This window comes from Orycteropus afer, unplaced genomic scaffold (assembly GCF_000298275.1).
Source record: "Orycteropus afer afer isolate SDZICR_OR568_19922 unplaced genomic scaffold, OryAfe1.0 scaffold00104, whole genome shotgun sequence".
In the NCBI taxonomy this organism is placed as follows: domain Eukaryota; kingdom Metazoa; phylum Chordata; class Mammalia; order Tubulidentata; family Orycteropodidae; genus Orycteropus; species Orycteropus afer.
The window spans coordinates 6999996-7022610 of NW_006921691.1; the positions used below are offsets into that span (position 1 = coordinate 6999996).

The following is a 22615-nucleotide window of genomic DNA, read 5'->3' on the forward strand; positions in this document are numbered from 1 at the left end:
ATGAAGCAAGCGGGACTCACGCCGCAGTTGGATACCCACCGAGCACTCAATCGCGGACTCAAAGCTGGCTTTTTCTCGCCAGACTGTTGGGAGAAGGAGACACGGGCCGGGTCAAAGTCTGCAACAGCTTCACGCCTAGGCTCTCTACCTCCGTTAATGCACTCGCTATCTCCAGCAGAAATCTCCGTCTTTCTCGACTTTTTCCCTAGACGCGGCTTTTCACCACTTCCGGCGGTACACACGTCTAATGCCGCCTGCCACCAACTTCCGCTCCACTAGCTAAAAGCAGAAAAGGGAGACTAGGAACGAGTGTGTCGCATTTGCCTTCACACGGTCGTTTTGTAAAGTGACCCTTTCCTTTTAAGGGCTGCGTGAAATCGGTTCGTGAGTCTCTGAGACCAGAAAATTGAGAAGTTTTTCGTGCCCCAGAGACTGCGCCCGGTGGCTTTGCTACCGTCACCATGGTGAGGAGGGTGCCCTTGGGACGTAAGGCACCTGAGTTGGTGGAATCTGGGGACTGTAAGAACGCTAGGGTTTGGGTAGTGGGTGGCAGGCGGAAGTGAGGTCTGGTTGAAGGGAAGAGGGTAGATACCGAGGAGTGGGTTCCGTGGAGTGAAAACGAAAACTTAGCTTTTGGAAGACTGCGTGAAATATTGGCCAGAGCACAGGCTTTGGAGCAATTTCACGCTTAAATTCCAGGCTTCGCTACATGTGTTGTCATCAGTATCAGAGTCCAGTGGAAGTACGGCTGAGCCTTTTGATAACCCTACGCGGTGTCTATTAATCCCGCCACTTCGTTTTACTGATGAAGATAACGAAGACTTGCCTTGCCAAAGACTAGTGAAATGCCCGGGTTACAGATGATCCTTTCTTTTCTACTACATCTCTCATCTGTTTTTCTGCAGAACACATTTCACATACCTTTCATAAGATTAAGGAGCTCTGGTGGCGTAGCGAGTAAGATATTTGGCTGCTAACCACAAGGTCAGCGGTTCAAATCCATCAGCTGCTCCCGGAAAGGAAGATGAGGCAATTTACTTCCGTAAAAATTTACAGCCTTGGAAACCCAATGAGGGTCATTATGAGTCTGAATCGACTTGATGGTAGCGAGTTTTTTTGTTTTTGTTTTTTTAAATGGTTGCTGTGATCTTTATATGATTTGACCCACTAACCTTCTGGTTAGTAGCTAACTTTCTTAACCACTACACCACCAGAGCACCTTATTATATAAAACAGGCAGAACTAATCTATTCCACAAAACTCAGAAGAGTGGTTACTCAGGAAGTGGTAGACAGGAGAGAGGCATGAGAGCTTCAGAGATGCATGTGATTTGGGTGCTTGCTTACATGGATGTGTTCAGTATTTGAAAATCTAATGAAATTTACATCTATAATATATTCTTCGGCATGTATGTTACACTTCAAAAAAAAGTATTTTTTAAAAACTCCATAAACTACTGATTACAATTAGGGTGCCAAGTAGATACTTCTGGTGTAACAGAAAATCTAGGTTAGGCTTTCGACTTAAAGGTCTTTGCTGGAGTCCCAAGTCTTCTGTGATCTTGGGTAAACACTTAAAATGTTTGAGTCTCAATCTCTTTATATAATCACATCACAGGACTGGTGTGAGAATTTATTTATTTGTTCAACAAAAATGTATTGACTACTTCTGTTTCCTTTCTAGGGAATATACCGCACGTGATACATAATACCTTGTCGAGTCTTATTTGGTATTAATGTTGACTAAGTTGGCTTTGAATAATTCATTTTATTTTTGCAGTTGTAAAATACAAATGGATTCAGGACTCATGTTGAAAATAAATCAGGCACATAAACTGCAAAAAGGACACCAAACACTACTGATGGAAAGGCAAAATACAGACACTTTGGAAAACAGTTTGGCAGTAAACATATGTTCACACAAAAAACTGTATGCAAAAGTTTGTTGTACTTTATTCATAATCATCAAAAAGTGGAAACATACCTATCAACTGATGAATAGATAAACAAACAGGGTTTATCTCCGCAATGGAATACTACTCAGCAATATAAAGTACTGATTCATTCAACAGCACAATGAATGTTAAAAGCCTAAGTGAAAACCAGACTCAAAAGCTTACATGCTTCAGATCCATTTACATTTCATTCTGGAAAAGGCAAAACTATAGGGACAGAAATCAGGGGGGTTAAGAAAGGGGATTGACTTAAAAAGGAACTCAAAGGGAACTTTTTGAGGTGATGGAACTATTCTATATCTTTTTTACACACTTCTGTAGATTGTTAAAACTCACAAAACTGTACACTTAACAAAGGACAAGATTTGTATGTAGATTAAGTCAATGAAACTGAATTTTGAAAAATAAAATAGGAAATGATTTTTTGAAAGATTACCTTTATGTTCAGGGAGAAAAGAAAAGCATTCTGTAATCACATCATCCTTGTGGTCCAGTAGATTTGGGGCAGTCTTTTGCACTCCGTCCTTTTGCTGTAACTGCTCCCATACCCTTCAGCATACAGTAACTTAACTGAGATTATTACAGATGTCAATCCTGATGCTTCATGTCTTCCAGGATGAAAACTCATTTAACTTACATCATATGAATAGGCTTAATACTGTTAGAGTTATTTAAGCAAGGGAGCTTTGGTTGATAATAGGGTCTTCTATACTTTATGTGATGTATAAAAGAAAGTATTTTAGAATAATTCTGTTAACTACTTTTTAAAATGAAGTAAAATTTCTTGCATTGTTATAGCCACAAAATGAATATATTGAGTTACATCGTAAGCGCTATGGATACCGTTTGGATTACCATGAGAAAAAGAGAAAGAAGGAAAGTCGAGAGGCACATGAACGTTCAAAGAAGGCAAAAAAGATGATTGGTCTGAAGGCTAAGCTCTACCATAAACAGCGCCATGCTGAGAAAATACAAATGAAAAAGACGTAAGTGGGCCTATTGATTTGTTGTAACAGAGTTAATGTGCATCCAGTAAGAGTCCCTCAATCTAGTAATCTTGAATCTTTTTCCTTCTTGGTAGTATCAAGATGCATGAAAAGAGAAACACCAAACAAAAGAATGATGACAACACTCCACAAGGTGCAGTACCTGCCTATCTGCTGGACAGAGAGGGGCAGTCCCGAGCTAAAGTACTCTCCAACATGATTAAACAAAAACGAAAAGAAAAAGCGGTAAGTGGCCAAAACTGAAGTCTTCATTTCTTTCCTGTTTAGGAGAATTTAAAATTGAGGCTTTTGGTTTGTCACTTTAATTTGGAAAATGAAATCTAACTATTACTCCCATTATTTAAATAAGTCTATAAATTTGTAATTCCCCCTTTTATTTAGTATGAAATGTTCAGGTAATAAACCTTTTTTTTTTTTTTTTAATCACTAGAAGATTTTAGTATTTGACAGACTTTTGGTTTTGCTTCTTTTTAGAATGCCAACATCTTTGATTTGACTAAGTGATTTGACTTAAATAAAAATTCAGCAGTTTGTATTTTTTTTAAAAAAATATCTATGGATAGCACATGTTACTAAATTAGGATAAGCACTGTTAAAAAAAGTGAGGAGGGAATTTAAATGTATGTATGGATTGACAGAAATCCAGGTAGCAGGAGACTCTGTGGTACCTGTATTTAAACAGTTCACAGTCTCTAAACTTTATTTCAAAAATCTTACTGCTTTTTGGAATGTAAATACTAAAAATTTGTGTGGTAGGATATTAGCACTGAAAGAAACTTTAATCCCATTATTTTATAGATGATGAGACTGGAGCCCAAGAGGTGTGAATCATCCTCAGGGTCACATATCTATAAAATGGTAGCATGGCTCCTAGAATTCACATCTTGTTTTAAGTTCAGTATTCTTTCTACTGCCTTACACTGCTTCAGTTTTTTCATAGAGTGCATTCTAGAGTGGTACCAAACAGCTGATGATGGTTTGTCTAACAGTTATATACTCTAAAAATCCATATGAAGTGGGAACACAAAGATTAATAGGTAAAGACAGTTTTTCAATTTTACACTTGTAGTAGGCATATACACTGCTTTTAGAAGCACTACCTTATTTACACAGGTGGTATCTTTCCCGTAACACTAAGATTTTTATTTTAAGCAAATAATTTTATTTAGTGTACTCATAATAAGGGAGGAGGGAGAGGTTGGCAGACCCACATAGAAGGCATATGTTATCTGAGTAACAATGTGGTAGTTCTGTTTAATTTGGGGCTTGTCAGGAAGGAATACAGACCTCTAGATAACAGTTGAGTCAAAAATGTGCTGAATGGTTAAGGACAAAAGGTAATCTGTTACTTTGTACAACTAAAGCATATTTGACTTTTTATTCTCATTGTTCTTTACTAACATTACATTTTAACTTTGATCCCTTTTTAGGGAAAATGGGAAGTCCCTCTGCCCAAAGTCCGTGCCCAAGGAGAAACAGAAGTATTAAAAGTTATTCGAACAGGAAAGAGGAAAAAGAAAGCTTGGAAGAGGATGGTTACAAAAGTCTGCTTTGTTGGCGATGGTTTTACACGAAAACCTCCTAAATATGAAAGATTCATTAGACCAATGGTAAGTCATTTGCAAGAGTGTCAGTCATGAAATGCTAGCTCCTGTGTAAACTATATGAAGTACATAGCATTCCCAAGATGTCCTAAAATTGCCACAAAATACAAGTTGAAACATGGCATTTTTATATTGTTTTTATTATTTTAAGTTATTAATTGCAGTTAACCTGGCATTATCTCCACCAAGGTCAAGAAACTAGTCTTTAACTTCCTAAGAGACTCAAGATGAAAACGTATTTTCATAACATTATCTTCCTGACTTTTAAACATGACATATCAGAATCTTCATTTCTGCACGAACTGATATTTTACTCCTTTGACAAATGAATGTCTGCTATACGTCTGACATTGCACTTGGCCTCAAGCACAAGTAGTTAGAAAACTTGACTGTGACTGTTTTTTCCAAAGGGTCTATTCAGGTTTAATAAGGGAATTATAATCTGAACACATTCAGTATACAATCAGGAGAAAAGAAAAGGAATTTAGCTCTCCTTTTTTGATGTGTGCATTTATTGCTATAAATTGGCCTCTAATCACTGCTTTTCTGTGTCCCAAAGATTTTGGTATGTTGTGTTTTCATTTTCATTTGATTCAAGGTATTTTTGAATTTTAATATTTATTTCTTCTCTTACCCAGTCTTTCTCAAGGAGAGTATTGTTCAGTTTCCATGTGTTTACTCTTTTTCCGTTGATCTTCCTATTGTTGATTTCTAATTTGATAGCATTGTGATCTGAGAAAATGCTTTGCAGTATTTCAGTGTTTTTAAATTTATGAAGGCTTGCTTTATGGCCTGACATATGGTCTATCATGGAAAATGTTCCATGTGCAATGAAAAAGAATGTATACTGTGCTCTTGTTGGGTGAAGTGTTCTGTAGATGTCTGGAAGGTCAAGTTGGTGGATTGTATTGTTTAGCTCTTCTGCATCTTTGTTGAGTTTCTTTCCAGTTCTGTCTTTCATTGAAAGCGGTGCATTAAAGTCTCCCACTTTGACTGTGGAGTAATCTATTTGTTCTTTCAACTCTTTTAAAGTCTATGTATTTTGGGGCTCTTTCATTGGGTCCGTAGATATTTATTATGGTTATATCTTCTTGTTCAATTGATCCAGAAAGGGAATTTAAAATAAAAGTGGGAATTTAAGTTCTATTGATAGCACTTATAGTAATATGCCTCCCAGAACTAACCCCCATCCCCAAATATAATTGAAGATACATTTTTTTTCCAGAATCCATTTGTCGTTTGTTGTTGTTGTTTGCCATCGAGTTGGACCCAACTCATAGCGACCCCTCCTTGGTTTTCTGATGCAGTATCACTATGGAAGTAGATTGCCCAGTCTTCCTTCCAAGGAGTGACTGGTGGGTTTGAACCACCAGTCTTCTGGTTAGCAGTCAAGTGCCTTAGGCACTACACTACCAGAGCTCCCAGAGTCCATTTAAAAAGACTGAATTATTTTCCCAAATAGATATCCAGCCTAGTGAGAAAAAAAAAAAAAGAAGAGAGAGAAAACTTGGTACTATTAATCTTGGGCTCAACCCAAGTAATTTTTAATGGATTAAATTGTCTATAAACCACTTGTTTTTGTAAATAAAGTTTTATTGGAACACAGCCATACCTGTTTACTTACATATTGCCTATGGCTGTTTCCTCACAGCTGAATAGTTTTAACAGATACCACATGGCTTGCAAAGCGTAGACTGTTTACTCTCTGGCCCTTTACAGAAAATGTTTGCCCATCCCTGGATTATATCTTGGACTCCCCTTGTTCTGATTTCATGTTCATAATCCTCTTAGTATGTTTTAGTAACCATATAAATGGTTACAAAGGAGGGAAAACAAACTAGTCAAGCTGTTCTAGGTTTACTATAATTTGGCAGATATTTCAATGTGAATTAATCAGGTGGTATCCTGAATGGATAAGGAGCTCTGATGCACAGAGGATAAGGTATTTGGCTGCTAACCAGGTCAGTGGTTCAAACCCACCAGCCTCTCCGCAGAAGGAAGATGGGGTGATGTACTTCCATAAAGATTTACAGCCTCGGAAACCCAGTGGGTTCTATGAGTTGGAATCAACTCGATGGCAGTGAGTTTGGCTTTTTTTTTTGGATCCTGAATAGTATGTAAGCTTGATTAATGAGTCCATTACTGAAAAGCTCTGTATGGGAAGTTCACCCTCACAGATAGAGGCAAAATTTGAATTTAAGAGATTATGAAATATTGTGGCTTCTAAAATGCTACACCCCAAAAGAACCATATCTGGAGGCCTGGTCTCTGTAATAGACCTTTGGGCTGTCTGCAATCTTTGACCAATATTACTGTTAATGAAAAGGAAGTTGACAGTCCCCTTGTTATTTTTCATCGAGGGTTGTACATGTGGTATCTAAAGACTTGAGATCAATATACTTATGTTTGATTCTCATATGCCATACACTATCTGACCTGGGAGCAAGTCATTTAATTTGCTAATCCTTGTTTTAGCAAGGAACTCTGATGGTGCAGTGCCTAAGGCATTTATTTGGCTTCTAACCAGAAGCAGAAGGTTGGTGGTTCAAATCCACCAGTCACTCCATGGAAGGAAAATGGGGCAATCTACTTCCATAAAGATTTACCACCTCAGAAACCCAAAGGGCATTGCTATGAGTCGTAATCGACTTGATGGGAGTGAGTTTTTGGCCGTGTTTCATGAGTAAAGAGGCTATCATGTTTAAATGATCCGTGTATGAGCTCTGGCAAAGTGTCTGGCATGCAGCAAGTCCTCAATAAGTGTAGATGAGTGGACAAAGTAAAAGCTGAGTAGGCTGCTAGGTAGCCATTACATGATAAACACTCCTCAGGAGATGTAGGTGTTGGGATTTCCCCCCACATTGATCCTGTAAGTACAGGCAGTCCCCAGGTTATGAACAGGGTTCATTTCTGTGTCTTCAAGAATCTGCAGGTCAGTCAGACTAGGCACAGTTCTTATTTAGCCTCGCTTTGGTGCAAGAAGGGAGGGAGCTCTGGTAGCATGGTGCCTAAGGCACTTGACTGCTAACCAGAAGGCTGGCAGTGGAAACCCAAGGAGGGGTCACTATGAGTTGGATCTGACTCAGCGGCAGCGTGTGTCAGCACAGGAAATGACTGGAAGCCTTTTCAATGATTTAAAAGTTGAATTTGCGGCAAGTGAAGGTAGGTGGTCGTGATGAAAAATTTGTTGTGAGTAGAAGTTGGTTCAATTATCTCAAAGTGAGGGTGTATTTATATAACATTAAAGCAGGGTTTTAAAGATGGCAGCCTACTATGCCACTTTGAATGTGTGTGGCTCTCCACAGTCCTGCCAGTAATCCAGTCTCACACATCAAACTCCTAAAAGGGCTATGTTTCTGCTTCTTTTAAGTCTCTCATTCCACTGCCTTGACCTGTAATTTTTCTCATTCCAGTGACCAAGATGAAGCACCCAAATTTTTAAATTCTGGTCTGTACCTATTTCACTTCGTTGGCCATGACAGAACCAGTTTGAAGCCCTGCATTAAAGGGCAAGTAGGAATTGTCCCTAAGGGAGATGTTTGGAACCAGAGGCTGCCTGTATCAGATTTTCAGTCTGAAGAATTAACTCTAAGTAGGCTGTGTGATACCTTAAGGTTTTACACTATTTTAAACTAAGATGTGACATTCAATCCATTTTTATGGAGAAGAGTTGGAAAAACAGAAAGGACCTTTACCCATCATCGTGTTAACATTTTAGACATAAACATTCTTGTATTTTACTTACTAGGGCTTACGTTTCAAGAAGGCTCATGTAACACATCCTGAACTTAAAGCCACTTTTTGCCTACCAATACTTGGTGTAAAGAAGAATCCCTCATCCCCACTATATACAACTCTGGGTGTTATTACCAAGGGTACTGTCATTGAAGTGAATGTGAGCGAGCTGGGCCTTGTGACACAAGGAGGCAAGGTTATTTGGGGTAAGTAAATTTTTAAGTGTGGAGCTGCTGTTATTTGGCAGTCCTAAAATAGAAATACTTTTCAAATTGACAAAATAAGCAGCACTCTTTAATGCAGAACTGAATAAAACTTGATGAAAATCAGATTTAAGTCTCTAAGATACTTATTTTTTTTAGAAAAATTATGAATGTAATTCTTTTTCCATTTGGCTTACTGGTTTCAGTTACACAAGGTGTCACTGTATTGTTAGATTTAATTTTATGCTTTTTAGTTAAAAGAAATCTATTATGAGGGAAATAGATAAACGAGTATAAAAGTAAAAAAAAAAAAAGAAAATGTAGTTAACTGACAATGGGTAGGGGAAGGAAAGCTATAATTACACTATTTCAGTGATAATTTAAAAAAATATGTTGTGCAACAGTTTGAAATATTTTTTCTTCATTTCCTTAACTGTCTGCTTTTAGTATACTGATAATTCTAAATTTCTGGGAAAGGGAAGAAAATACTTTGGTGGAGCAATGGTTAAGTGCTTGGCTATTAACTGGAAGGTCGGAAGTTCAAACCCACCAGCTGCTCTATGGGAGAAAGACATGGCAGTCTGCTTCTGTAAAGATGTATAGCCTTGGAAACCCTCTGAGGCAGTTTTATTCTGCCCTACAGGGTCGCTATGAATCAAAGTGGACTCGATGGCAGTGAATTTGTTTTGGTTTTCGGAAGTGCATCATTAGGCTCATGCTCCATGTTAGCTGACCTCAACTTTAAAATAGGTTGTTAAATTGTTGAAACTCATTTAAAACCTGATCGTTTTCCATCAAGAATCATGTGGAAAAGTAGTAATGCAAGTGTCAATCCACAAAGTGTAATGTACTAACAAACACTGGAACTGACCACCATTTGTAAAAATAATCTTTATATAAAAATTATATTCAGAACTCAAGCTTGGTCTTGAGTAATTTTGTAAAATAGCATTTATCCTTTTATGGCTCATTTTCAGTCTCGTAAATGTGGTCATTAGAAATATTTTAGCAAAGATTATATTCATTAAAATTAATTTTTATCAGCTAATATTTCTTCTCTTTTTTTTTGGTTTTGTTTTCCTTAGGGAAATATGCCCAGGTTACCAACAATCCTGAAAATGATGGATGCATAAATGCAGTCTTACTGGTTTGATAGCAGTTTCATACAAGTAACTCCTTACAATTATTGGCGAAGATTACCAACTAACCAGGAAAACCACCATTACCACTGTGTTTCTGACTACTAAGCGGCCTTCCATATCTACAGTCATCAACAGAACTATTTATTACGTTATAAAAAAACATTAAAATGGCCCGTTTTACAAATTGGTCTTTATTTTCATACCTTCAGGGTTTAGGTGTTCTTGAGATTGAATGAAGAGCAGTTGTTACAGAAATAAACTTCATCACTATCTGTAGTGATTAGTAGGTACTCAGCATTATCGTCTTTGATAAAATGACCGGTGTTAGTTTAAAACACCTTTTCATACATACAGGTTAAGCAGTTGCCTTCAAGTTAACTCCAACTCATGGCAACCCCAGTGTGTCACAATAGCACTGTGCTCCAGAGGGTTTTCAGTGGCTGGTCTGTCAGAAGTAGATAGATCACCAAGCCTTTCTTCCAAGGTGCCTCTGGTTGGACTCAAACTTCCAGCTTTTTGGTTAGCAGCCAAGTGCTTAACTGTTTATGCCAACTCAATTTTAAAATAGGTTAAATTGGTTTGAAACTCATTTAAACTCCACATAAATTTAGAATACACTTAATGCAAGACTTAAGCCGAGAAACGTCTTGCATCTTCTTTGAGATTTCAGAAGAGTTCCTACTTAGATAAATCTTTTCATTTTCCTGATTATCTTTAGAACTTTGTTATATAAATTGTCAAATCAGCATTTCAAATTTTTTTCCCTTCATCATTCACAGATAAATGGAACTATATACTATTTCCTAACTATGTATGAAAAAATAAACATACCAAAAGGTTTATACTTTTAGCATTTTTTTAATCTCCCAAACTTAGGGTAGTGCATTGGTATTTTCAGAATGGTACTAAAATTGGTTTAAATAATTCCAGTTTAAATAGTTACCAAAAAAAAAAAGTGCATTGAGGCCTTTATGAGAACTTTAATTGCAGTTACCTAGATAATGTAAAGTAGGTCATATTTTAAGGTTGCAATTTAGTGAAATCATTTTTGTGATGTGATGTATATGGTTGGTTTGCCTTTAGGGTGTCTATATATTACATTACTCTGTAATCACATTACTTTTTAAATTCTGTTTATTTTTTAAGTCTGTCTTCAGAGTACAACCAATGTGATTAATTATGCCTTTAACAAAATCATTCAATGTCTAAACAAACGCAATGTCTAAACACATCTTCAACTAAATTAGGAAAAGAGAAGGGAAAGAATTTCAAAACACAGACCAGGAAACAATCACAAAATAATATGTTTAACTACTACTTTTAAACTAAAAATAAACAAATACTCCAGTACGGTTGCTATTCTGAATTAAGGTAACAACTTTTCTAAGTAGAATTTATAAAACACCTACAGATACTTAGTAAAGGAGAAGGCTAGTTTCTTGGGAATGACATCCAGCATGATACAGTCACTTTAGGATGATACAGAAGCTGAACCTTTCTTACAATTAGATTTTAACAAATGGCTTTGCCACACTATTAGAAATGGGTGATACGTGAATGAGTTAAGTTTTGGAAGGTGAGAGAAGAAAATGTCTGATAAGCAATACTACAGAACTGAGGTTTACCTATTTTTTTAGAACCAAAAGTTAAAAAGCAAATTACCATATTGTAAGGTACAGAGAACGCTTGATATTAAGTATGTAAACATAACCATAACATTTGTAACTAATGGCACCCATGAAAGACTGGATCACACCTTAAACACCATATTGCTACTAGTGTCATAAAGGTAGAAATTTATTTCTAAAATACTGTCACACAGATGAATAATGTTAGTATAAATTCTTTATTTACATATAGGTCTGTCTCAGTTTGCTGGTGTGACCTAACCTTAGCATAGTAATGCCAAATGGTGAAGCAGAACGTAAGAACAGCTATGTAGGTATTAGGGAATTGTTCAATTCAATGCAAAATAAACCTTCACAGATTTTTTTTTTTAAGTCACTGAAACGATTTTAGGTAGTGTTCCTAGTAGTCTGCTAAAAGTGAACCATTAGTCACTAGTAATTGTTACCCTTAACTTACATTGAATGGAAACACCATTTATATAGATATATTTTAAGTAGTAGAAAACTGACATTCTAAATCATGCTGTTGGATTTTATAAAAATATCATAATAGACCCTCACCATTAAAAGCTGTAGAGGGGCTTTATGATAAATTCTTAAACATACTAATTTCTGTGATGTCTAGCAATTGAATAATTTAAAACTTGAAAGTAGAACTAAAATTTTGCTAGTAACTGTTCTGCTTTATAGTACACAATATATATGTATGTACACAGACTGAAATAAACTCCCTTCTCCATAAACAAGATTTCTAAACAAACAATTCACAAAGACTAGAATGTGACCAGACACTCAACTAGACTGACTAGGTGAAATCAAATTCCAGTCATTGTAATTCCAAAAGTTTTTCTAATATGCAAAAAACTAAAGTATTTGATGAAGTTTATTTAGACTTCGTTATTGAGGATTTTGTTATAAATTCTATATTCACTTAACATGAAAGAGGTCTTCCATGTGACTTTTTTAGGATCTATAAACCACAAAATAACATTTTCGGTCAGAGGTAATATGGAAGATTTTTTTGTGTGCCGAACATAAAGTTTTCAAATTGCTTAGTATTTGTTTACTGTTCAAGAATAAACCAATCATAGGCAAACTGCCTTTTTAATCCCCCAGTGGTCACACATGAATAACTAATCAATTTTGTAAACTCAGCAACTATATTCATACTACATCAAGAATTGTCAGTAAATTTTTTTAAAAAAAAAAGGCTTTTAAAAGAAAGTATTCTTACAGAGAACAATGAGAAATCCAAGTAAAAAAGGAAAATACCTAAGGGTGTTTGAACAGACTTTCTAATCTATTCCAAGAAATTAAAGATGGAATTTACTGAGGTATAACAGAATCTATCATTATAGCCTGAATTGTGATAGTAACACAATTCTTAGCATTTGCTGAGGGAAAGGCCAGAGTGCTTTAATTTTCACTGAGTGAAAATCTGGCATACCCTGATCAATAATTAAAGGAAACAGAGATAAGTTTTCAAAATTTTAGTTGAATAGGAGGGTTTGCTATTTTGACTGCCTTAAAGATTATTAACTAGGTATTTCTAAAATGTCAACTTCCAAAAATTAGTAACATGACATCACCTGACTGTAGACTGAATAAAGCCTCATCATCAATCCATCCATAGCACCTCCAATAATGACACAAAACCCTAGCATTTTTTCACATTAAGGACCAAGCTGTTTAAAACAATCTAAATGGGATCAAAGCATTCACCAACTTAAGCACAAAAACTTAATATACTTTCAGAGTAGGACTGTCTGGATATTCTCCTTGGAATCTAACCATTTTAAAAATGGCAACAAAAACTGAGAGTGGGTACATTGTGTGTGTGTGTGTGTGTGTGTGTTTTAATATTTCCCTAGGCAAGGGCCTTTGCTATGGCAACACAGTGTGCATAGTGCTTACAACCTGTCCTCACAGAACCAAACAGTGAGCAGGACCAAGGGACAACTGAAGCCTCCAACTTAATTTAAGCACTGGTAACTACAGCTCCCAGGGCAGCCGTACTCCTACCATCTCTACTATCTAGGCCTAAGATTGTGGGCAAAGTGCAAACCTACTCAAAAATGGATGCTAAGGGCATAACCTGGTAGGCAGGAAGATGACCTGACCAGTGAATCACCAGTTAAAATCACAAGTGAGACAGCTGGATAAAAGCAGGAGGATACAGATGATTTTAGAGATAGGGCAATGGGAGGATTAAGCAGCAGCTGTAGGAAAAGGGATCAGATCCCTTAAGTATAGATGTAAATTGCACAAGGACAAAGTAAAATCCTCAGTTCAATTTATTTATCTTTGTGACTGGGACTAGATAATCCAATTTAGAGCAAACCAGATCCTAAAATTTTATTAGTTGGGAAATTTACCTGATCACGTTAAAGTGCACTCTTTTAAGTGTATAAGTACCTGTGAATATGCAGAGACCAAAAATTTTTTAATTACTTCAAATTAATCCTTTTAAAATGAAATTTTAGATAATTATATTAATGCTTACATGCCAGAGTTCAGTCCCTAGCAGTACTGTTAATATCAGCTGAACTGGAAACAGTTTGTCTGTACCTTTCCAAACACTGAAGTCAGAGGAGGAAACTGCATCTGCAACTAAAATTAGAAGCCAAAATATCACCTTCATAAATCTTTGACCATAAATTTCTATATCTGTGCTCTCATTTACTTGAAGTTATAGTCATTCTAATTTACTGACAGTCGTTAGGCATGCCTCATTAAAAACTGTCATCAGTTTTGATATTTAACATAAAACTTCTAGAATACTCAGCAAGTTTACTATTAAAACCCTTAGTATAAAAGATTTCTGTGATCCTTACAAGTAATGGAAAGCCGACTTTCACAGGATTTTTCTAATTTATATATTTTTGAAATTAATGGTCAGATGTCCCTACCTGCTAAAGATGAAAATATAGTATGATCTGGCTTCCCAAAATTGAAATATGGTTAATAAAAATAAAATATTGTATTTACACAAAATAGCCTGAAAAATTAAAAAGAATGGCGAATCCTAGGTCCTAAGAGGGAGAGAAAAACTGCATCATATGTAAGTTCAAATTGAAATTTTAGAAATGTTCTCCCGTGCCCCATGCATTTATTAATATTTTAAAAACAACAATTATGTTACAAAGAGGAGGATTTATCATCTGCATTTCTTCTTTCAGGTTAGCTTGGCTTTCTTTTTAGCAGGTCCTTTATGCCCTTTGGCCTTTCTTCTTAAATTCCGCCTGTCTACAACAGGCACTTCCACTTCTATTTCCTCTGAGCTGCTATCCACAGCTTTCTCTGCTGAAGGTGTAAACTGGTCCAGTTGCTCAGAAGATGCTTCGGACTGCTCCTCTGACTGGTTCTTCTGTCCTGCATTCTGTGAAAACGGCACATCTTCAAGTTCAACCTCTATCAAAGAACTCTGAGGAAGAGCAGGAGATGTTTCCTGGGGCTCGGGGACCCCCTCCTCTCCCTGGTCTTCCAAAGACGAAGTAGTGTTGGGTGATAAATTTTCAGAGATCGATTCTTCAGAAAATTCAGTTACCACAGAGTTTGGAAAACCACTGTCAGATCGTTCTTCATTTGGGATAGTAGTAGCAGCATCTGAACTCCCAAAATGGGCTTGCTTTCTCGAAACTAGTGGCAGTTTCTCTTCAGTGTGCCCTTTTTCATCAGACGGGCTTTCTTCTGTGAACGGTTCTGAGTCAGTTATGTGTGGAGTCTGAAAATTAAAAACCTCGTCAACAAATAAGCTTTCGCAATCCAGTTAAAAAAATTATTCTTAGACATTAATGTGCAATAGAATGATACTGAACTTCAACTGAAAGAATTCAGTACTCACTACTTTTGTTAATGTACACAAATTTGTTCAAAATTATTGTTTCATGATAATTATGATATAGCTTTTGCTTTATAGATATAATATTTATTTTATCTAAAATAGCACTTTAAGGCTTTTCAACTTCCTATCAATTTTCTTCAAAACCATGAATCAACTCAAAGTTTTTAGGTTCTTGGGGTTATTGGAGCCAAGAACAAGAGTCCCTTGGGGCCTAACTCTATGCCACTCGCTTGGTCTCGCTGTGGTTTCACTAGAGGATAGGTAAGGGCAATGGAAATTTTATTCTCTTATTTATGTGAGGCACTAAGAAAATAATGCTATACAATTATTTCTTAGCTTTAATTGAAATACTCAAAAGTAATGAATTTATTTTAAAATACTCCATCAAGTATTTTTTCATTAATCTAATGTCTCCCTAATTAAAACAAGTTAAAATTATTGTATTAGTCATAGCCTATGTGAGCAATAGGTACTCAAATATTTGGTAAATATGCTTTATTTTCCTAACCATTTCCCTAAATCCACAAAATAAACCACTGTTAACATAATTACAAAGATTTGGATTTATGGAATGTTACTAATTGCATTTTCTTAAAATAGAAAATCTAGTATAAAAGTTAGTTTTCCTGAAGGACTGTACATGTTATGGTGAGATAAGAATACACACACACACAAATAACACATGTACTCATGCACACACCAAAGTCCACAAAATTGGAATATTTTACTTAAAAAAATTAGGTTATTTCCCCCTTACCTTATCCTGTGCAACAGCTTCAAGAGGCTTTGAAGATTCTACCACCAGTGGAACAAGAGTCATAGAGTCTTCATTGGAGCTGAAGGACTGCAATTTCAACTCTTCATCTAAAACATCAACAGCGGAATCCTCCTCTTCAGTTATAAGCGAGGTCTTAAGAGTATCCTCCATTATCTCCCCATTCATAGGCTCTAATTCAGATTCCTGAACCATCAAGTAAAAAAATCAAAACACAATTACATACCAACTTATTTGTCATGCAAGGTGGGTTTCTTCTCAGTGCCTACCCGTCACGCAGCAGCATGCAGGATGAATTCACATCATAGGCATGGGTAAGGAGTAGTCTTATGTCAGGAGAGAGGAGATTTATAAGGCAAGGTCAGCAAAAGAAAAGAACTCATGAGTACCTCATACTCCCAACTGCTCTCCTGAGACATGTGTTCTGTGGACACACAGTGTGTATCTGAGATTCAGTAGAGTGAAACTGCCTTCTATGCCTTCTTATAGGGCAACCATGGAGAACCTTCACAATCAGAAGGCACCAGAGACAGTCTAGATTTGGTGCCAGCTTTTTACAGACCATCACTCATCTAGTCCCGTCATCTTTGGGGCCTATAGGAAGTTGCAGTTTACCTTCCCAGACAAGGAGGCACTACCAGTCTCATAGAAAGTTAAGTTTAGAGCAGCTCCTCTTGTCGGGATAAGAGAGTCCCTGGTCTCGGTCTCAGCTAGTTCACTGTCCATGCAACCCAGGGTCATTTGTGAACAATCCTGCTCTTTGCATCACATTATGAAAACATGGAAATGCTACTTGATAATACTAACCCTCTAATCCCTGAAACTATTCTTCCAATGTTTATCAGTTTACAACACTTCTATTTAATAGCTAATATTTTTAATTATTTCTAATCATTAGAAGGCATGCATCAAGTATTCAGAAATATATTGGGCTGGGTTTTATAGGCCCACTAAAGGTGTAGTGCCTGAGGCACTTGACTGCTAACCAGAAGGCTGGTGGTTCAAATCCACCAGCCACTCCTCAGAAGGAAGACTGGGCAATTTACTTCCATAGTGATACTGCCTCAGGAACCCAAGGAGGGGTCACTATGAGTGGATCTGACTCAATGGCAGTGAGTTTGGTTTTTGGTTTTGTAAAGACACAGAAGGCAAGTTTCCCAAGAGAAATATTGAAATCAGAGAGTTAGAAAAATTAAATCTGCCCATGTATACAGACTAGGAGCTCTGGCAGCATAGTGCCTAAGGCATTTGACTGCTAACCAGAAGGCTGGCGGTTCAAACCCGCCAGCCACTCCTTGGAAGGAAGGTTGGGCAAACTACTTCCATAGTGATAGCTGCCTTGGAAACTCAAGGAGGGGTCGCTGTGAGTTGGATCCGACTTGATGGCAGTGAGTTTGGTTTTTGGTTTATATACAGACTAGGTTGCAAACAGAAGGTAAGTAAACTCATCAAAAGACCAACCAGGGTGGGAGAAAAGTTAAAAGGAAGAAAATGAGAAAGACAGAAAAAAGCTGAAGAATACATAGAACTGTGGTGAGTACAAAGTGAGAAGACTGGCAGTGAAAAAAGTCCCTCAAGTTTTAGGTTTGAGAACAGAATGAAAATAAGAAACAAGAAAACAGACTCAATCCAGGAATAATAAGACAAAATAGAGATTATGTTGACTTTAAGATGATAGAAGACATCTAAACAGAATTTTCAGTGTTGGCAGGTAACATTATGGGACTGAAAATCAAGAATTAATGGTTATCTACATAGAGATGTCAGTTGAAGCAATTACAATGGATGTATTTTCAAAAGACAGATCATGAACCAAGATCAGAAAGTCAAGAACTGTCTTCCAAAATGTCCACAATTAGGGAGAAGCAGGAAAGAGAACCACCTTCAGAGATACCCAAAACACAGTGGTGTTACGAAGCTAAAAGACTAGAAACTTTTGAAGAAGAAAAGGTAGCCAACCAAGGTAAGGAAGAGCCATTGGAATGAAATGGAAGTTGTCACTGATGATCTACAAAAGTATATTCTCAATATATTGCTGAATGAACAAAATAGGTTACATGACGATATGTATGCACAATATAATCTTAAAGAGAGAAAAAAACTACAAATACAAATTTCTATTTTAACAAAAATAACATCTCCTAAGTTTGTTTGCCAACCCTCCCACCCTCCTCCCTGAAGGTATTTTTGTAAATGTGCTATGCTATTCTTTTTTCTTTTTTTAACAACATGTGAAAAAAAAATAGGCATAGTGGTGCTTACCAAAATACATCCCATGGGAGGGAACAGTTGGCAAACAAATATAGAAGGTGAATGTCATTTGCATAAAAATATAATAAATCCTTTTTTTTATGTGTTTTATTTTCCTTTTTATACAAGAAGAAAAATGTCCTTAAAATATGTAATTTCAATCATTTGCCATTAGAAAGATATAGACCAAAAATACAAGAAGATACTGTCTCACCCCCTCAAAAATGACAGTGATCAAAAACAGAAGAAAACAAATGCTGGCAAGGTTATAGGGCAATTAGAACCTTGGTTCACTGCTGGTGGGACTGTACAACTACTATGGAAATTGTATGGTGCTTCCTCAAAAAGCTAGAAATAGAAATAGCTCATGACCCAGAAATTCTAATAGCACTGACATGAATAGACATAAGCACACCAATGTTCATCGCAGCATTATTCACAATAGCAAAAAGATGGAAACAACCTAAGTGCTTACCAATGAATGAAAAGATAAATTGTGGTATATACATACAGTGGAATACTACACTGCTATAAAGAATAATGATGATTCTCAAAACATAACATGCATGAATCTGGAGGACATTGCGCTGAGTGAAGTAAGTCAATCACAAGAGGACACATGTTGTATGATCTCACTTTTACGAAAAGAAAATAGGTATAAATGCAGAAAACAATGTTCTTTAGAGGTCATCAGGAATGGGAGGGGGAGGGAGGAAGAATCATTTTCTAGATAGTAGACATTTGTTATTTTTGGTGACAGGAAAGGCAATAATGAATGTTGTTGAAATTGCACAGCTTGTCCAAGGTAAAAAATGACACTAAAGTACAAAAGAATAAGGGACATTTTTGGTCAATGCTATAACAGAGGCAATTTTGCAACAACAGCAATATTAACCAAAAAATATATGTGTGGTTATATAGGTAAATAAGTATGCATATATGTTGATAGAAAGGTATATATGTGTACATACATGTACATGTATAGGTGTATCTATAGGCATAGCTATATAGATGTTTGTGCTGCATATATATTCATACATACAATAAAGCACATAGGTGCACAGTTACAAATATTTCCTAGATACAACCAAAAATCTTGTGGGATTGGCTTACTGGGCTTGAAGGCTTAAGACCATAGCCTCATGAGATAACTCAGTCAACTGGCATAACATAGTTCATAAAGATTATGTTCTACATCCCAATCTGTTGAGTAGCATCTGGGGTCTTTAAAGCTTGCAAGAGGCCTTCTAAGACATAAGTACTGTTCTTTATTCATCTGGAGCAAAAGGGAAAGAAAGAAACCAAAGACTCAAAGAAGAAACTACTCTATAGGACTAATAGCCAACATGAACCATGGACTCATATATCCTGAGACCAGAACTAGATGGTGTCTGGCTACCACTACTGACCATTCTGACCACAGACACAATAGAAGGTCGTAGATAGAATGGGAGAAAAATGTAGAATAAAACTCAAATTCTTAAGAAAGACCAGGCTTATCAGACTAGTAGAGACCAAAAGAACCCCAGAGACTGTTATCCTGAGACACTCTTTAAATATCGAACAGAAACCACTCCTGAAAATCACCTTTATGTTAAATAACAGATTAGCTCATAAAGTATCACCTGTGAGTACTGTGGTTATATATATATATATACAGAAGAACATGACAGAGAAAATCTTTCCATTTAATTCAAGTGTTGTTGTTGTTATGTGCTGTCGAGTCGGCCCCGACTCATAGAGACCCCTCCTTGGATTTCCGAGGCAGTATCACTACGGAAGTAGATTGCCCCATCTTCCTTCCGAGGACTGGCTGGTGGGTTTGAACCACCAGCCTTCTGGTTAGCAGCCAAGTGCTTTAGGTACTATGCTACCAGAGCTGCCATGTGTGGCTTTTAAATCATGGAAAAGCCTTCCAGCCTTTTTGTGACTACAGTAAGGCTAAATAAGAACCATATGCACCTGTTCTCACTTACCTACAAATTCTTGAAGAAGCAGTTAGGAACTGATCTCATTGGTAACCAAGGACTGCCTGATAGCAAATCACTGGCCTTTTCAAGATCCTTCTTGTGTACAATTCAGCAACATTAGTTATTATCATCATACTTTTTAACCATTAACTTTATGTTTCCGAATTCTCCCATCACCCTTAACAGAAGCTTAGTGTCCCCTAAGCAGTGAGTGCCCCCTTTCCTGTTCCTCTCTCCCTCCTACCTCAAAAACCAAAAACAAACTCACTGCCATCAAGTCAATTCTGACTCACCATGACTCCAATTGGGTTTTCAAGGCTGTAAATCTGCAGAAGTTGATTGCCTCATCTATCTTCCACAGAGAAGCTGGTGGTTTAAACCACCAATCTTTTGGTTAGGAGCCTTGACCATTACCCCACAACAGTTCTTTCCCTCCCACCCCAAGTAACCACTAATAAACTCTAGTCTCTATACACTTGCCTATCCTGTTGTTGTTGTTAGGTGCCACTGAGTCGTCTCCAACTCACAGCGACCTTATGTACAACAGAGAAACACTGCCTGGTTCTGTGCCAGCCTCACAAGCCTTGCTATATATGAGCCCATTGTTGCAGCCACTGTGTCAATCCATCTCATTGAGGGCCTTCCCCTTTTTTGTTGACCCTCCACTTTACCAAACATGATATACTTCTCCAGAGAATGGTTCCTTCTGACAACATGACCAAAGTAGGCGAGATGAAGTCTGGCCATTCGTGCTTTCAAGGAGCATTCCAGCTGCACTTCTTCTAGGACAGATTTGTTAGTTCTTTTGGCAGTCCATGGTACTTTCAGTGTTCTTTGCCAACACCACAACTCAAAAGCATCAACTCTTGGTCAGCCTTCCTTATTCATTGTCCAGCTCTCACATGCATAAGAGGCGAATGAAAATACCATGGCTTGGGTGGTTGTTGTTGTTATGTGCCATTGAGTCGGACCCAACTCATAGAGACCCCTCCTTGGGTTTCCAAGGCAGTATCACTACGGAAGTAGATTGCCCTATCTTCCTTCCGAGGAGTGGCTGGTGGGTTTGAACCGCCAGCCTTCTGGTTAGCAGTCAAGTGCCTTAGGCACTATGCTACCAGAGCTCCCTGGCTTGGGTTAGGCACTCCTTAGTTTTCAAGGAGACATCTTTGCTCTTCAGTACCTGAAGAGGTCTTTTGCTGCAGATTTGCTCAATGCAATACAACTTCTGATGTCTTGACTGCTGCTTGTTTGGTGTTGCTTTTAGAACCAAATAATATGAAGCCTTTGACAACTTCAATCTTTTCTCCATTCATTGTGATGCTGCTTATCGGTCCAATTGTGAGGATTTTTGGTTTTATATTGAGGTGTAATCTATACTGCAGACTGCAGTCTTCAATCTTCATTAGTAAGTGCTTCAAGTCATCATAATTGTCACCAAGCAAAGTCGTGTCCTCTGAGTATCTCAGGTTGTTAATGAGCCTTCCTCCAATCTTGATGCCACGTTCTTCTTCATACAGTCCAGCTTCTTGGATTATTTGTTCAGGATACAGATTGAATAAGTATGGTGAAAGGATACAACCCTGACACACTCCCTTCCAGATTCAAACCATGCAGTACCTCCTTGTTCTGTTTGAACAACAGCCTTCTGGTCTATGTACAGGTTCCTCATGAGTACAACTAAGTGCTCTGGAATTCGTATTCTTCTCAATGATATCCATAATTTGTTATGATCCACACAATCAAATGCTTTTGCATAGTCAACAAAACACAAGTAAACATCTTTCTGGTATTCTTTGCTTTCAGCCAAGATCCATCTGACATCAGCTATGATATCCCTTGTTTCATGTCCTCTTCTGAATCTAGTTTGCACCTCTGGAAGTTCTCTGTCAATATACTGCTATAACCATTTTTTAATTATCTTCAGTAAGATTTTACTTGCATGCAACGTTAATGATATTGTTCGATAATTTCCACATTCTGTGGGATCACCTTTCTTTGGAACAGGTACAAATACGGCATAGACGAGTGAGCACTTCCAGTATGGCATCGTTTGTTGAAACATCTCAATGGGTGTTCTATCAATTCCTGGAGCCTTGTTTTTCCTCAGTTCCTTCAATGCAGCTTTGACTTCTTCCTTCAATAGCATTGGTTCTTGATCATGTGCCACCTCCTGAAATGGATAAACATCGACCAATTCTTCTTGGTACAGTGACTCAGTGTATTCCTTCCATCTTCTTTTGATGCTTCCTGCATCATTCAATATTTTGCCCATAGAATCTTTCAATACTGCAACTTGAGGCTTGAATTATTTCTTCAGTTCTTTCAGTTTGAGAAATGCTGAGTGTGTTCTTCCCTTTTGGTTTTCTAACTCCAGGTCTTTGCACATTTCATTATAGTAATTGGCTTTGTCACACACGATGTATTAACTGCTTACCTCTCTTCAGTAATCAGATATTGACAGTAGTGTACCACTTTCCAGTAAAAGAAACCAGCACTTCAGGAA

General features: G+C 37.2%; 2 protein-coding genes across 2 annotated transcripts in view; one reads left to right on the forward strand and one right to left on the reverse strand.

Moving 5' to 3' along the window:
* Nucleotides 1-9656, forward strand: NSA2 (NSA2 ribosome biogenesis factor). Its single transcript, XM_042781318.1, has 6 exons — nucleotides 1-234; nucleotides 2753-2940; nucleotides 3036-3186; nucleotides 4392-4571; nucleotides 8314-8506; nucleotides 9589-9656. Exons 1-6 carry the CDS (start codon nucleotides 1-3, stop codon nucleotides 9654-9656), a joined length of 1014 nt encoding a protein of 337 aa, XP_042637252.1.
* A 4792-nt stretch (nucleotides 9657-14448) lies between these two features.
* FAM169A (family with sequence similarity 169 member A) overlaps nucleotides 14449-22615 on the reverse strand; it is a 75086-nt gene continuing 66919 nt past the window's right edge. Inside the window, exons 11-12 of the mRNA XM_007943349.2 lie at nucleotides 15875-16078; nucleotides 14449-14997 (exon numbers count right to left, since the gene is read on the reverse strand). Coding sequence (XP_007941540.1) covers nucleotides 14449-14997; nucleotides 15875-16078 — 753 coding nt within the window. The remainder of the gene's footprint in view (nucleotides 14998-15874; nucleotides 16079-22615) is intronic.